Genomic DNA, 13,454 nt, shown 5'->3' with positions numbered 1-13,454 from the left:
CCCATGGAGTCATCGGACAAGCACTGGCCAGCCACATCGGGCCACATTGTCTGAGGCTGCGTCTAGCGCACAAAACTAAAAGGGGAAAGGAGATGTGGGCACAAACATCCGCACACAACTGCCCGCATGCCCCTGTCGCCAGTATGGCCTTAAGACTGTTGGAAGAGACAGGGCACAGCGCGCAGCCGACATGAGGCCATCTAGCCTCAGGCCACATGGCCCGGCGCGGCAGCTAAGGGAGAGGCCCCGGCCCCTCAAGGCGAAGCCCCCGGCCCCGGCTGCCGCCTGCCCACACCAGCCGTTGCGGTGGCGGCAACCGCGGCTCACGGCGCGCCCGCAGCGGCCAGCAGGGGGCGGCACAGCAGCACCATGAGCAGGCGGCAGCGCCCGGAGGCGGAGCGGGGCGGCAGCGGCCGAGGCGAGGCCCTCCCTGGCGGGCCCAGCGGGTGCGGGGGTAGCAGGCGGCGGTGGGCTCTGGCCCGAGCCTGCCGCCGAGGGGGTGAGCCCGCCTGCCAACGCCGCTGTTCTCTGGGGGCATCGGGCTCCCTGGGCAGGAGGAGGAGGTGGGTTGCTGCCCTCGGCGTCCCCAGGAGTGCAGCCGGCAGGGGAGCGCAGAGCCAGCAGTCTCGGCTCCCACCCAGCCCCTCTGTCCTCGGCACCTAGGTTTCCTGGCCCTCGGCCACCTGCTCCAGGCTGCACGACGGTAAAAACGGGAGCATCAGGCACGCCGTGAGAGAGCCAGCTCGGCACCAGAGGGCAAAGAGGGTGGCTGGGGCCCTCCCTTCATTGCTTATTCGTACGGGTTCTCGCGGGTAGACGGCCGACAAGCACCGGGCAGCCTGCAGAGGCCAGGCCAGAGCTGAGGGGAGCTCGGCTTACCAGCCACCCTGGAGAGCCCAACAAAGGAGGCAGAGGATACAGGCTGGGGGCACAGTGAGCCTTCGTGTTCACGGTAAACTACATACTTGAAGTTAATCATGGAGGCTCAGGGTTTTTCAGCAGCAAAGTCTGCAACAATGTGAGAGGCTGAGACGTAATGCTCTGTGCAGGTGTTTTTTCTGGGACCGACGGATGGCTGAGCCATTATGTGCCCCGCTGGGAATTCACACAGAGTTTGAGTCAACTAGTAAAGAACCTCGACCTCTGCTCTTCTGTTGCCTCCTGTCCTGAAACAGGGTTCAGGTTTTCCTCTATGTTAAGAGGCAAGGGTTCAGCTTTCCTTTTTTTCAGTTACTACTTAAGGCAGAGCTCAGAAGATGCTGACAGAAGGTGTTCCTCCATCCTGCCCCTCTTTACAGGTTTGAAAGAAAAGTCTTTCCATCTTCTAAGGACAAAGTAGAAGCTATGACACCTCAGTCTTTATCCTGACCTGTATTGTTTCCAGTCTCTTGCAGAATGTCTGGTCTTCTCTGTTGAAGGAGAAAACCCCAAGATTTCCCTCTGCAGCCAACCTACACTCACCTTTTCTTCTAATCCTGCAATAAAACACTGCTCTGAACATGAAGCACCTCTCCCTACACCTAATAGGTTCTCCCCTGTTCCCTTCCTCTCCTTGGAGATCTCCTAGGTCCCTATTGATCCTACAAAAGACACTTTTGGTTGCAGCTGTACTTGGGTGGAGTGGAATAAAAGCATAGATGTAGAATGAACCTGTGCTGTGATAGCAGTCAGGGCTTGTCCAGACATGACAGCTTCCCTGCCTCTTCCCAGGGCAGTGCTCTCAGGAGGGCGGGGAGAGCTCTGTAGCACCTAAGTGGAAAAACTGGCTGGGCTGTGCAAGGAGAGGAGATTGCTGTAGGAAGGTGAGGATCTTGTGCCTCAACCTTCACAAGGTTCCCAAGCAAAAAAAGGAACAAGCAGTGGTCATTTCTAGACACACCAGACGATTGTAGTGGAACAAAGGCAGTACAAAGCAGAGACAGGGCACCTGCTGACCCTGAGAGCACTGCTGGATTCCCTCTTCTATATGCCTTAACCTTGTGCCATCTGGCTCTGACAACGAGAGCAGAGATGTGCTTTTACCTCCCTCTCTACAGCAATACCCACAAAGGGCCACACATCCTCTTTTCTGATGCACACAAAGTTGCCCTAAGAAGCTGAATCTTGTCCCATCTGTGGCAAAGGAAAAGCCCTCCACTGCTTGCTCCAACAACCTTGGCTCATTCAGTAGCTCCAGTACCCTGGTGACTCCTATGCTTGCTAATTGCTCTTCCTCAGAAATGTGCCAGGCACCAACCGTATTGTGCAACATGCTTTAACATAGTTTGCCATGGCAGAAGAGCCATCCCAGTCCAAGCAGACAGGGACACGAGGAGAAACTTGCTTCCCTCCAGCTCTCAGCTTTCTACTCATGGGACAAATACACTGTTCTGTGCATATGACCTGTCTGTCCTAAGAGAACAAGGTTACCATTTAAGGGTTGGGAACCAGTTGTTAAGTGAGTCAGTGTCAATCACAGTTACAGCTCGCAGAAACTAGCTCCAGAGCTGAAAGCTCCTGGATAAAACCCAAGAGGGAGTGGAAAAGTGTGTGCAGGTCTTACACCTGACATGAAGAGAAAAATCACAACTAAACAAGAGAAGCTAAGGAGGGGAGGAAAGGTATAACGTATACCTGGCAGGCACAGAGGGCAGGCAAGTGAGAAGCAGACCACACTAACTCCCCTGATCCCACTTCATGCTTACAGATCCTCTGATCTCTAGTTCCCTGGAACCTGTCCCATGGCCTACAGCCAGTGTCTGCCTGCATACTCACCCACGCAGCTCCCGTCAGCTTCCTCAAACCCCACAGCACAAAGGCATCGGCCCATGGGTACCAGCCACTCCCCATCGGTGCTGCAGTGCATCCTTGGGGGAGAGCCCACTTCTTCAGCTGCATGCTCTACACACACCCCAGGCACTTCTGTCAGCCCCTCAGAGCCTGCAAGCGTCTCTGGAAAGAGGGCCAGGCCCCGCACCACCTCTGGGCAAGTCTTGTAATACACTCGGACAGACACCATTGCTACACAAGCCCCAGAGTTCTGGAAAGCCAAGTAGAAACCACGGCGAGACAGCTTCCCAATGGTGCACACTTCTGTGTTCAGCTGCATGGCGCCCAATTCGATGTCTTTGCTGGTGAAACTGCGATCTGCTGCCACAGTGTTGAGCTAAGAGAAAAAGACAACAGCTTTAACATCCAAACAGGCAGTGGCAGCTGAGATACCCCTGCCTCTCAAACTTCTTTACTCTAAGGCCTTTTAGAGGCTATATGGTCAAATGCTTCTAATGCCAGCACACCGCATGCTTTCTTTGCCTTTGAAAGAGGTCTTAACAAGGGGGTCCACATCCTTTCTCACCTCCATACTTTTTATTATCTCATTTCAATTCCTTTGCAGCCATTCACTGGTCTTACATAGTACTCCGTGTTCTGGGTCTCTGATCTCAGAGGTCTTTAGGAACTACCCCAAAAGAGGCAACTCTCTCATCTGTGTATTTTTCTTTGTTGTACTTTGTCCCATCAGTTTGTTGGCAAACTGTATGCAATAAAATCATAACTCCACTTAAGAGTTCTATTTCTAAATTGACCGGTGAATTACAGCCACCTATTTCTAGGCTTAGATCAGATCAGGTAGTGCAAGGTGTTTCTCATGCAGCACAACATATTTCAGCTCAGTAGATACTTGGGTGAAAAATGCTCCCACACTCTTACATTCCTGCTGGCTCAGCAGACAAAGGATGGGAGCAAGAGATGCTTTCAATGCTTGGGCAAACAGGAAAGGCCTCCATGACATCATGTGATATGGAAGAGCTAGACTGTGGGTGGGATAGCCTCTCTTCTCAGAGAGCCCGATGGTCAGGTGGCCTTCTCAGAGGGAGAGCCTGATAACTAATCCTGTTCACTGCAGGCCCCTCCCTGTTGCATGATACCACCCACTCCCTGTAGCTGGATGGTAGATGAAAAGATCTGCACAGCATCTGCATCTGGCAGTGGGATCATAATGCAGGTTTAGGAGTTGTGAACGTATCACACAAGTGGTAGGCTGCGGGGGAGGTAGAGGAGCACCGGGGAGGGGAGAAATTGGTTACCAGAATCCTGCTCTGCCTGTGCTGGCCTTTACTGTTCTTTATTTTCATCATATGTCATTTAAACTGCTGAGGAGAGGGCAGTCACATAATTAAGGTCTGTAGCTTCTTTTAAGACAGAAGTGGGTTACAGGATTTTGTCTACAAAAATGCTGAGGTTCTCTGTTCTGCAATTCAAATGTTTCCACTGCAAGAGAGCAATAGTTGGGGCAAACAGCCGTTAAGATGGTACCATATACTTCCACATAAGGGAAATTTCATTATAGTAAGCCATCATATATGTCTTGTAACAACCAGAGTAAGTGATCAGGAGCACAGAGACATGAACTGAATTCCATTCTTCATTTCGTCTACTCTTGCTTTATGACCTAAGGCAAGTCAAATTCCTTTGGTCTCTGCTTTACTGTTTCTAAAACCTAACATAACTGATAAAAACCCTTTAGAATCTTTACCTAGGTGGTGTCCAGTTAAGTAAGCAGTTACATCAGATGGAGGTCTGATCCTATTTGAAAACTTCTGTGCCTCCTGTGGCAGAGGCTGCTCTCAGCATCACAGAGGGCACTGGGGACAAAGTTTATTCTAAGGACAAAGCTTACTATCCATGCCCCTCCCCAGATGCTGGTTCTCCTGGTTTTTCTCAGCCAGCAAGACACACCTAGTTTAAGCTGAAAGATATGTCAAGTTTAAGCTGAAAGACGTGAGTCAGTCTTCACCCCCAGTGCTACAGACCTTGATGAACAGTGGGCGGCGGAACTGGATCCCAACATCTTGTTCAGACTCCATGTAATAGAGATTGAAGGTCTCTTTGCAGGTCACTACTTCACCTTTGAAGCTCTTGCAGTCCCTCACAGTAAACTTTAGCTCCACATAAATGCGGGAGGCTGCCTCACCCCGATAAATCCAGTTGGTGCGAAGCCAGTGGTCAGTGTCACCTTCAGAAAGCACACTGCAGTCCTGGTACATATAGACCGGGGTACCATTTATCATCTGCTGCACTTCACTCCACTGCTCCCAGGGCAGAAGAAAACAGACATTTTTAGACAAACGTAAGAAACAAATCTTGCTTCAACTCTGACAAAATTTTGCCTAAAAGATCCCATATAGCATTCAGGATTTAAAGCCTGGCTAGCTAAAAGGTCCCCTACACTGAGCAAAACTTGCATTTGATCTAGAGCCCCGTATATGCCTAACTCTTTACATAGGGAGCAAAGAGGATACTGTAATTAGGATCTGACTTACGACTTTGGTTCCAATTTATTTCTTTCACACCACTGCCTTGTCCTAGATTGAGAAAAAGACCTGCTGCTCCCATGTATTGGCTAGTTGTCTCTGCCATCATTTACATTCAAAGTGTGCAATAGGACATACCAGATCAGGACTATTATCTGCCCCTGAAAATAATGCACAACACTTTGGGGTATGTGAAAAGATGACCCAACACAATTGGAAGGTCAATTGCAGAAGGACTGTGCTAGAGCAAGCACTCATTAATTTGGAGTTCACACTTCTTTAAGTGTGATATTTTGCAAACCCTAATTTAACCATTCCAACTCGGTTGATTTTCCCAAATTCACACCAGGTGCTGCTTCTTCCCCAGGCAATTAAGAGGACATGGGCCCAGCCGGTTATTTGACCTCACTGATACTATTTGCGTGAATCCGATGGTGTTTGTTACATATTTTAACATACAATTTTGCTGAACTTTATGTGGTTTTAGTTTTGTTTCCTCACTACAGGCAGGATAGGAAATGAAAGAATATTCACTTTCGAGTAAGTCACATGTAAGAACTGAAAACTTGGAAAGCAAGGTTTTATCCACAGGGAAAATAACTTACATCCTTCCCCCCCCTCCCCCGCCCCCCCCCAAAGACTGCCTTTCTCATTATGCTTTATATGTTTAATCAAATTCAATTGAAACAAGTGCCCACATAGGTATTGGCACAAGTTGAAGCATCTTGGTTTTAAATCACACCCCAGGTTAAGATGCAATTTAAACAAGGCCTTAGTCTCTATATTACTCTATGCTTGTCAAGCCTCATGGGCTGAGCGTGAGATTCACATGTTACTCCTGCACCACCACCTCCTGTACTCCCAGTACAGCTCTGCAGCCTCTCTCCTAGCTTCTGATCACACAGACCAGGTCAATTTGCTAGTGAAACACAAGAGAGGGATCTACAGAGTACCAAAGGAGGCTCTGCTTTTATGCCATGCCTTAGAGCATACCTGCTATGCAGCCCCACTCTGAAAACAGCCAGAGTTCTCCAGGCTGATAGCACAAGCTCGTATCTAACTGATTTCAGTCATTTACCTAAGTGCATACTAGCAGTCTCCTCCCAGGAAGTTCTGCAGATGGTATCTATGTGTCCCTTCTTGCTTCCTTTTTCCTCGTGTAATTAATCTCCCGTGTTACCCCACCCTCTTAATCTGATCCAGCTGGCGTATACCTGCACCATACAGGATTTACACTTATTTCACTTACTGGAGGTCAAATGAGTTAAGGCAGCAAGGGAGAGAAACAGACTGCTCAGCCCTAATTGATCAACCAGAAGGGGCAACCACAAAATCAGCTCTTGCACTATTTCATTAAAAATCTTCTGGAAGATGCTACAGAACTGAATTCACAACACATCCTTAAGTATATTGAAATAGAAGAAAAGAAGTTGGAGAAGAGGAGAAAAGTAGCTTTCATAAGAAATTGCCAATATTTTTAAATACATTTTTCCATGGCTGTCTGCCTCCACCAAGCTGATGGGAAAGGCATAATTGCATTTGAAGGCCAAGAGTTAGACAAGTTTCCATTAGCAGTTTATCCTAAGGCAATACCACAGACAAGTGTCACCAGAAAGCGATTTTTGCATGTCTCACCAAAAGAAATGAGCAGCTATGATCCATGTCCTGAATATACCATTAAGCAATCCAGGACCAAAGTTTCATTTTCACTAGTGGAAACTCTAGCAGAAAAATCTCTTCAACTCTACTGCTGGAAAAATCCAACTGCTAACTTTTCTATTTCTTAGTTTATCTCAGCCTAGCTTCTTCCAGACTGAGCTCTTCAGGGCAAAGATGCTTGGCACTGACTATTGCACAGTTTCATATGAAATGTGATCCAAAGAAATAACAAGGGAGTCAGACTTAGTTTTTCTAGACTCTACTGCTGATGGGTAAAGGAAGTAAAATGAGGATATTATTTATGCTAACAATACAGAACTATTGTTAAATATGCTTATGACTTCTTTTCATTATTCAGTGAAGCTTTTAAATTCAAATTGGTTAGAAAAACTGTAACATACAACACTTAATGAAAGGGCAATGAGTCCAGAGGTTGCTAGGCAACTGCCTCACATTCTCAAAGAATCTACTGCAAAATAAAAATGTATGCCTCCAATTTTTAACTTAATGTTCTTAATAAACATGTGTGGTAAAGTCTGTCTCAATCAATACTAATTACTTGGCTGTCCAGTTTGTCTGCCAATGACATTGAATTGACCCCCTTTGATAATATGCCATTTCATTCCACACACTGTATCCCTATTTCAGTCATCGGTTTGGCCACAGGATGGGAAACATTCTTCCAGGAGAACTGGGTGACAGCCCGAGTCAGACTTCCTCATTTTAGCAGTGAGTGAACTGTGGTTTTATGATGCTACAGAAAACTTTCTCATGACTTTCAAAATGACAGAAAGTCTTAGGCTGGAAAGGACCCATGAAGATCATTTAGTCTGATTCCCTGCCCCAAGCAAGCTAAATAGTTCTTAAACTCTTTATTTTTTATTCTTTAAAATTCCTTTTAAACTCCTTTATTTATTTTTTTACCTTTAAATTTAAACCATCTTTAAACTAGTGTTCAAACTTTAAAAACCTTTTAGAGTTCTTAAAAAAGTGCTAGGAAAACAAAAGCCAATGCATTCAGGAGAGGGACATAAATTAGTAGCTTGACTTTAAAGTTTAAGGATGTACCCATTGGATTAGATGTAGCCATTGCATCTGAGAACAAAAGGGTATTCTGTACCTCTCTGGAGCCCATATATTAACAGAGGCACTTAGTTCCAGAGATTTATTCTTGAAAGTCTTGGTGTAGTGGTAATAATAAAGAGCAAAATAATCCCAACACAGCAATTAGTGTTAAGCCAATGACAACCTCAAAGCAAAGTACGATCTCAGTAATGCCAGAACACTGCAAGTTTAGGAAAAAAGGAAGGCAACTCTTCTCCCACTGCCAGGTTGGATTCAATATAAAGAAGCGGGGGGGGGGGGGAGATGAGCTGTTTTTATGAAGACAATTCAGAATTACTTGAAAAACAATCTGTAAGGATACCAATAAATACCTGTAGTAAACAGTATTGATTTGGTCTGCCTTGATCAACTCTGAATTGATTATACCCTTTGAAGCTCTGAAGCCTAAGGAAGGCTTACTTTGCTTTTTCTATAAATGAGCCTTCTTTAGGTTAGGTCTGTATCAAGGAGCCTATCTAGGACAACCTGTGATTCCTCCATCCATCTGTGGGCTCCTCTTCCTAGGATCTGCCATAAGGTGTAAAATGGCAACAAACTGAGTTTATATGTCTTCTTGGAGCTACTGTCTCAGTCTCTGCAGCCATCAATAAAGCGGTTTTAGTCTTTTTATTATGTTCACAATTTTTTTATGATGACAAATTTCATCCTTGTCCAGTGACAGAAGCAGCTGACTGTGACAGAGTTGCAAATCCTTAGGCTCCGACTGGAGTCGGAAGGGCTTGTGGCTCCCAACAGTAATGGAGACTTGCCCTGTCTCCTTTCAGATAGGAGCCTGCAGCCTCTAATTTGAGGCCTGCAGAACTCTGGGGAAAGGCACAGTGACACTTTTAAGAGATTTAGGAAAAGCAACAACAAGGTAAGCATCTTGCCAATAGGCTTAAAGTTACTAAACTAAAAGATACATATGTCCACTGGAAAAGCCAGGAGTTCATATACTGAAAACCAGTAACTTGTTTAACTTTGTTTTAAAGAGTTGCACAAAGATAGAAAGACTGGCTGAGTTAGTACAGCCAGCTATAGCGTGCTCACACTTAGTGAGTGCATCTCTTTCCCATCTAATTTGCAACAGAATTCAGAATGTTGTTTTAATCCATTAACTCTCTTCCCGACGAAAAGTTGCAGGGCCCAAAAATGGCAACTTGTTTCAGCAGCAACACATTACTGAGGTGTCAAGCCTAAAATCTCCTAGCAGAACACGCACCACTGAACAGCTTCTGTCTCCTTTCCCTGGTAGCACTTTTGCCTGTGGAGTCTCTTTGACTTTTGTATAGTAGCATTTGCATGCTACCATGACCAAAAAAACCTTACTGGAGTAGATTCAGGGTTGAAGGTAGTTGTACATTACAGGTTCGTCTGTACTACATTCTTAGCATAGTGCCTCAGAGGAAAGACTGTGACAACAAAGGCCTCTTACTGGTACCTGCCATGATATGATTAACAGCTTCTCTTCAGCTAAAATATATCTGAAAAAAAATCTATCAGTAGGTAAATCTTGACCTGGCAGTCAAAAAATATCAGGACCACAGTGGTATTTCAGCAGAATTCTAGACTGAAATTTCTGTGACCCTTCACAGAAAGTTTCTCGATACTCTTACAAGTTCCTTTGCTGGTGTGGAAGACAATTTAGATAACGATGAGGAAAGAAGTGAGGTGACATCTAGACACTTAACTTCTAAAGTCCTATAACTTCAGATCTGAGAATAGCAAAGTCTGCTTTTCCTTCTTTGATCATGTGGCAATGGTCAGAGGTGTTTGATTTCATCACATTACCACAACTGAACGTAGAAGTGATGTTTACTTGTCTACAGTATTTTTCTGGGTGGGATGATATTTTTTTCCCCACAGTGATCCATTGATTATTTTCAGGGAGGAGTAACTGCATTATATAATTACTTGTTCTTAAGGGCACCAGCACATAGGTCTCCATCCCACCCATCTCCTTCCAATTTAACTTGTACTCTGGTTCTTATGGGAAGATAAGGTGATAATATGAGCCACAGAGCTTCAGCTTATTGATTACAGAACCTGTTTGTCAAACACAGGTTCTGTTGCCTGCTCATTCTCTGAACTGCCTGGCCACATTAAGGTCTTGCATGAAAACAATTCTGTTCACATCAGATGCTACTAGGTGAAGGATAATGATACTCTAGTGCAACATCTCACCTGCACACTTGTTTCGTATGTACCTATTTTGCTAATACCCGTGAACAATACCAATAACTACAAAAAGGACAGAAGTGGAATTCAGATGGTGCATTCCAAGAGTTCAGAATTCATGGTTAAAGTCATATTACTGATAAAGCAAAGTTAGTTACCCTGTTATTTTTGCATTGTGCATCGTATGGGATCCATTGTAAATGGAAGCAATTTTGGTTTGGGTTTTTTTTTTCCCCAAGGCTCTGTATGGTGTGAGTTATGGTTTTATACAGTATGTCAAGTATACTTCCAGTATTTACAAAAAACCTGAGAAGTTAGTCTGATGGCAATGGGCAATACTTGCTCTGTTTGCAAGTTGTTGTGATATCCCACAGAGGGACAGGATAATTGTGCCTTTTCTTTGAAATGATCAAACCTGCCTAGAGAAATGAAGCTACAGGCAACAGCAGTATGAAAGTCACAGTGAAGAGCTGGCAGGTTTTAAGCATAGAGAAACCAGGAACTACGCCTTAGAAGCAATGGGAAAAAAAAACTTCCAAGAAATCAGAGGGAATAGGTAACATTTTTCTGCAACCCTGCCTCTGAGATGGTAAGAATCACACTTTGAAGCATAGGCCCATCCAGCAAGGACAGAGCAGGCAACAAAAGATAAAAGACCTTTCCTTTCGAACCTGACTGCCTGCAACCTCACCAGTATGTTGGTTGGATTGTAATAAAAGTTGGGGGGTGTGAAATCTTAAAAAGCATGTTAGTCTTCTTGGAGGACTAAGCTATAGGCAGACTCATCTCAAATCTCCAGCTGACTTGTGGTGTTTTTCTGTTGATAGGAGGAAGTTCAGTGGACTTTGTCCACTCTCATTCAACAGCCATAAAAGGATGAATCAGCTTCCTGAAGCTGCTAGGCAACAGTGCTGTCATCACTGTAGTGCCTGAGCAGTCGTGGTGATGAATGTCATGAATGTACAGCATCTTTGCTTTGGCTCAGAAAATGGTCTTTTCTGCCCTTCCGGTCACACCACATAAGAGTACATTAGCTGAGATTTCTGCTTGGGCCTGTGGCAGTGATTTCATTCTAGGCTACCTATTTGATGGCTCATGCAATCTAGCCTATGGTACACTGCACATATCAACAGCCACGAGGCATGTCAAGATATGACCCTGAAGCCAGAGCTGTTCCCATTTCAAGGTAATTGTTCACTTCTCTTATATCTAGGAGATCCTGTTCACTTGGAAGACCTAATCTCCTATGGCTAATACTTAAACTGAGAGCAGCTTGAGGTATATATTGCTACTCTATTCCAGGTCCTGAGGTGATGATACCATTTTCAATTCAGTCTTAAATGATATGCATTGTCAACAGGTGTGGGAAGAGATGCATATAACAGCATTTCTGCTGGTTACTTTTCACATCACCTTTGGATGCTACAAAAAGCTGACTGGCTGAGTCTCATTCCAGGTATGACTATCCAAGTAAGATACCAAGATGTCTGATTAAGTGACCTGTCCAGGTTCAATGAAATGGGAGTACCATGCTGGAATCACTTGCAGGTGGAGGGCTGTGTGGCCTATGACACTATTTCCTTCATGAACAGGGTATCTGAACAAGTAGAAATGGTGGAAACAGAAACCAGCCACCAGTCGTTATTAACATCTGGGACTTCTTAGTCTGTGGAACACAACCTCTCCTGAAGGCATGTAAATATTACCATGCAGTCAGTGATACAGAAGTTGCTGACAGGTCACACACACTTGACCTAGTCTATTACCTAAAGAATATTGAGCAGTGTGTAATTTGTACTGTGCTTGGGATTTAATAGGAAAACAATGGCATCAAAGAAAAAAAAATATCTGAGCACTGGCTAACTCAAATTGCATTCACACAGCTTTGGCTTCTGCTGTATTCATTTTCAGACCTCCTGTAAGACACAGGGTGCAGAACTGCACAAGAATTGCATAACTTCCAATGTTTTTCAAGTGTTTTTGGAGCCACAATGGTTGCAGTTAGTGGCTATTTATGAATAGCCTCTAGGATGTATTAGGTCACTGGGATTAAATGCACATCCTTAGTCCTGTGTGAAGGGAGAACTTTGGAAAAGTTGAGCGGAACTGGTGCCATGCACACTGGGAGACCTGTTAGCAAGTTTGAAAGCGATAGCAACACTTTGAAGTATGTGTGGAAGCAAGGAAGAGTATGGAATAGGCAGAGAAATAATTATGTCCTGCACCTCACCATGCATAGGAGACTGAGAATAATGGCAACCTAGAAAGTAGACTAAGAAAATCATCTGGAATCTTTAACAATACTATGATCCGCACAGCAATATAATTTGGGAAAAATAAGCTCTGTAAACCAGTTGAGAGCTGAGCATTTCTGAACCTTTAATATGTAACAAATGTGACACAAATTAGCAATTAATGGCACCAGTAGGGTTCATGGGACTTCTGAAATATATGGATATCCAATATAAAAACTAAGTTGTTGCGGAAAAGGACTCTTTTACAAGAAAAGGTAGCTGTAGAACTGATAAAAGCATGCCTTCCAAGAAAACATACCAGTTAAAAAATAATTACACGTGTTTAATTTACCATTCACTCAACCACATAGCGACAGAAAGTCATATTTGATAGTTCCAGTATGCAGTATCCTACAGTACAAATGGCTAGGAACTTAAGCAGTCACATGTACTTTCATAAGTAATACTGAATTATACAAATTACTCACACCAAAAAAAAGAAAATTGGAAATAGTGGAAAAAAAGGAAATTTTCAAGATAGGCCCACAAGCAGGGTGTGAAATAATCACAGCAACTAAACACAAAATTTGATTGCCCAATACATTGTATCATAGGCTTACATTAACTGATATAGAAAATCCATAGGAATAGATACTACAGAATTCAAAACATTAAATCAGAGAAAACCAGAAAGATCTTTTGTGCCTGCACTAAAAAAAAAATCAAGCTCTGAATGCTAACTAACAAACATTGCAAAACTATCACATAAATACGAAAAGATTTAGGTGGGAAAGGGACCTTTGGGTCTCTACTCCAATCCTCTGATCACAGCAAGGCTAACTTCAAAGCCAGGCTGCGCTGCCCAGGGCCTTGTCTATTGAAAGCAAAATGCAAGAGGACAATATGACTCCTCATCATGATCTATTAGAAGCTGAAGCACTTGAAAGCAAAATAGAGATACGTAACTTTTTACACTGTTATTTTGCAA

The 13,454-nt window shown here is 44.3% G+C and overlaps 1 protein-coding gene across 1 annotated transcript in view; it reads right to left on the bottom strand.

Annotated features, from left to right (window-relative positions):
- The window catches only part of EPHA1 (EPH receptor A1), a 38,783-nt gene that overhangs the window by 18,626 nt on the left and 6,703 nt on the right, over positions 1-13,454 (bottom strand). The window contains exons 3-4 of the mRNA XM_062006270.1: positions 4,791-5,066; positions 2,755-3,145 (exon numbers count right to left, since the gene is read on the bottom strand). Of these exons, the coding sequence (XP_061862254.1) occupies positions 2,755-3,145; positions 4,791-5,066 (667 nt within the window). The remainder of the gene's footprint in view (positions 1-2,754; positions 3,146-4,790; positions 5,067-13,454) is intronic.

The sequence above is a fragment of the Colius striatus genome, chromosome 1, assembly GCF_028858725.1.
Source record: "Colius striatus isolate bColStr4 chromosome 1, bColStr4.1.hap1, whole genome shotgun sequence".
Lineage (NCBI taxonomy): Eukaryota > Metazoa > Chordata > Aves > Coliiformes > Coliidae > Colius > Colius striatus.
This window is presented reverse-complemented; position numbering and strand designations above follow the sequence as displayed.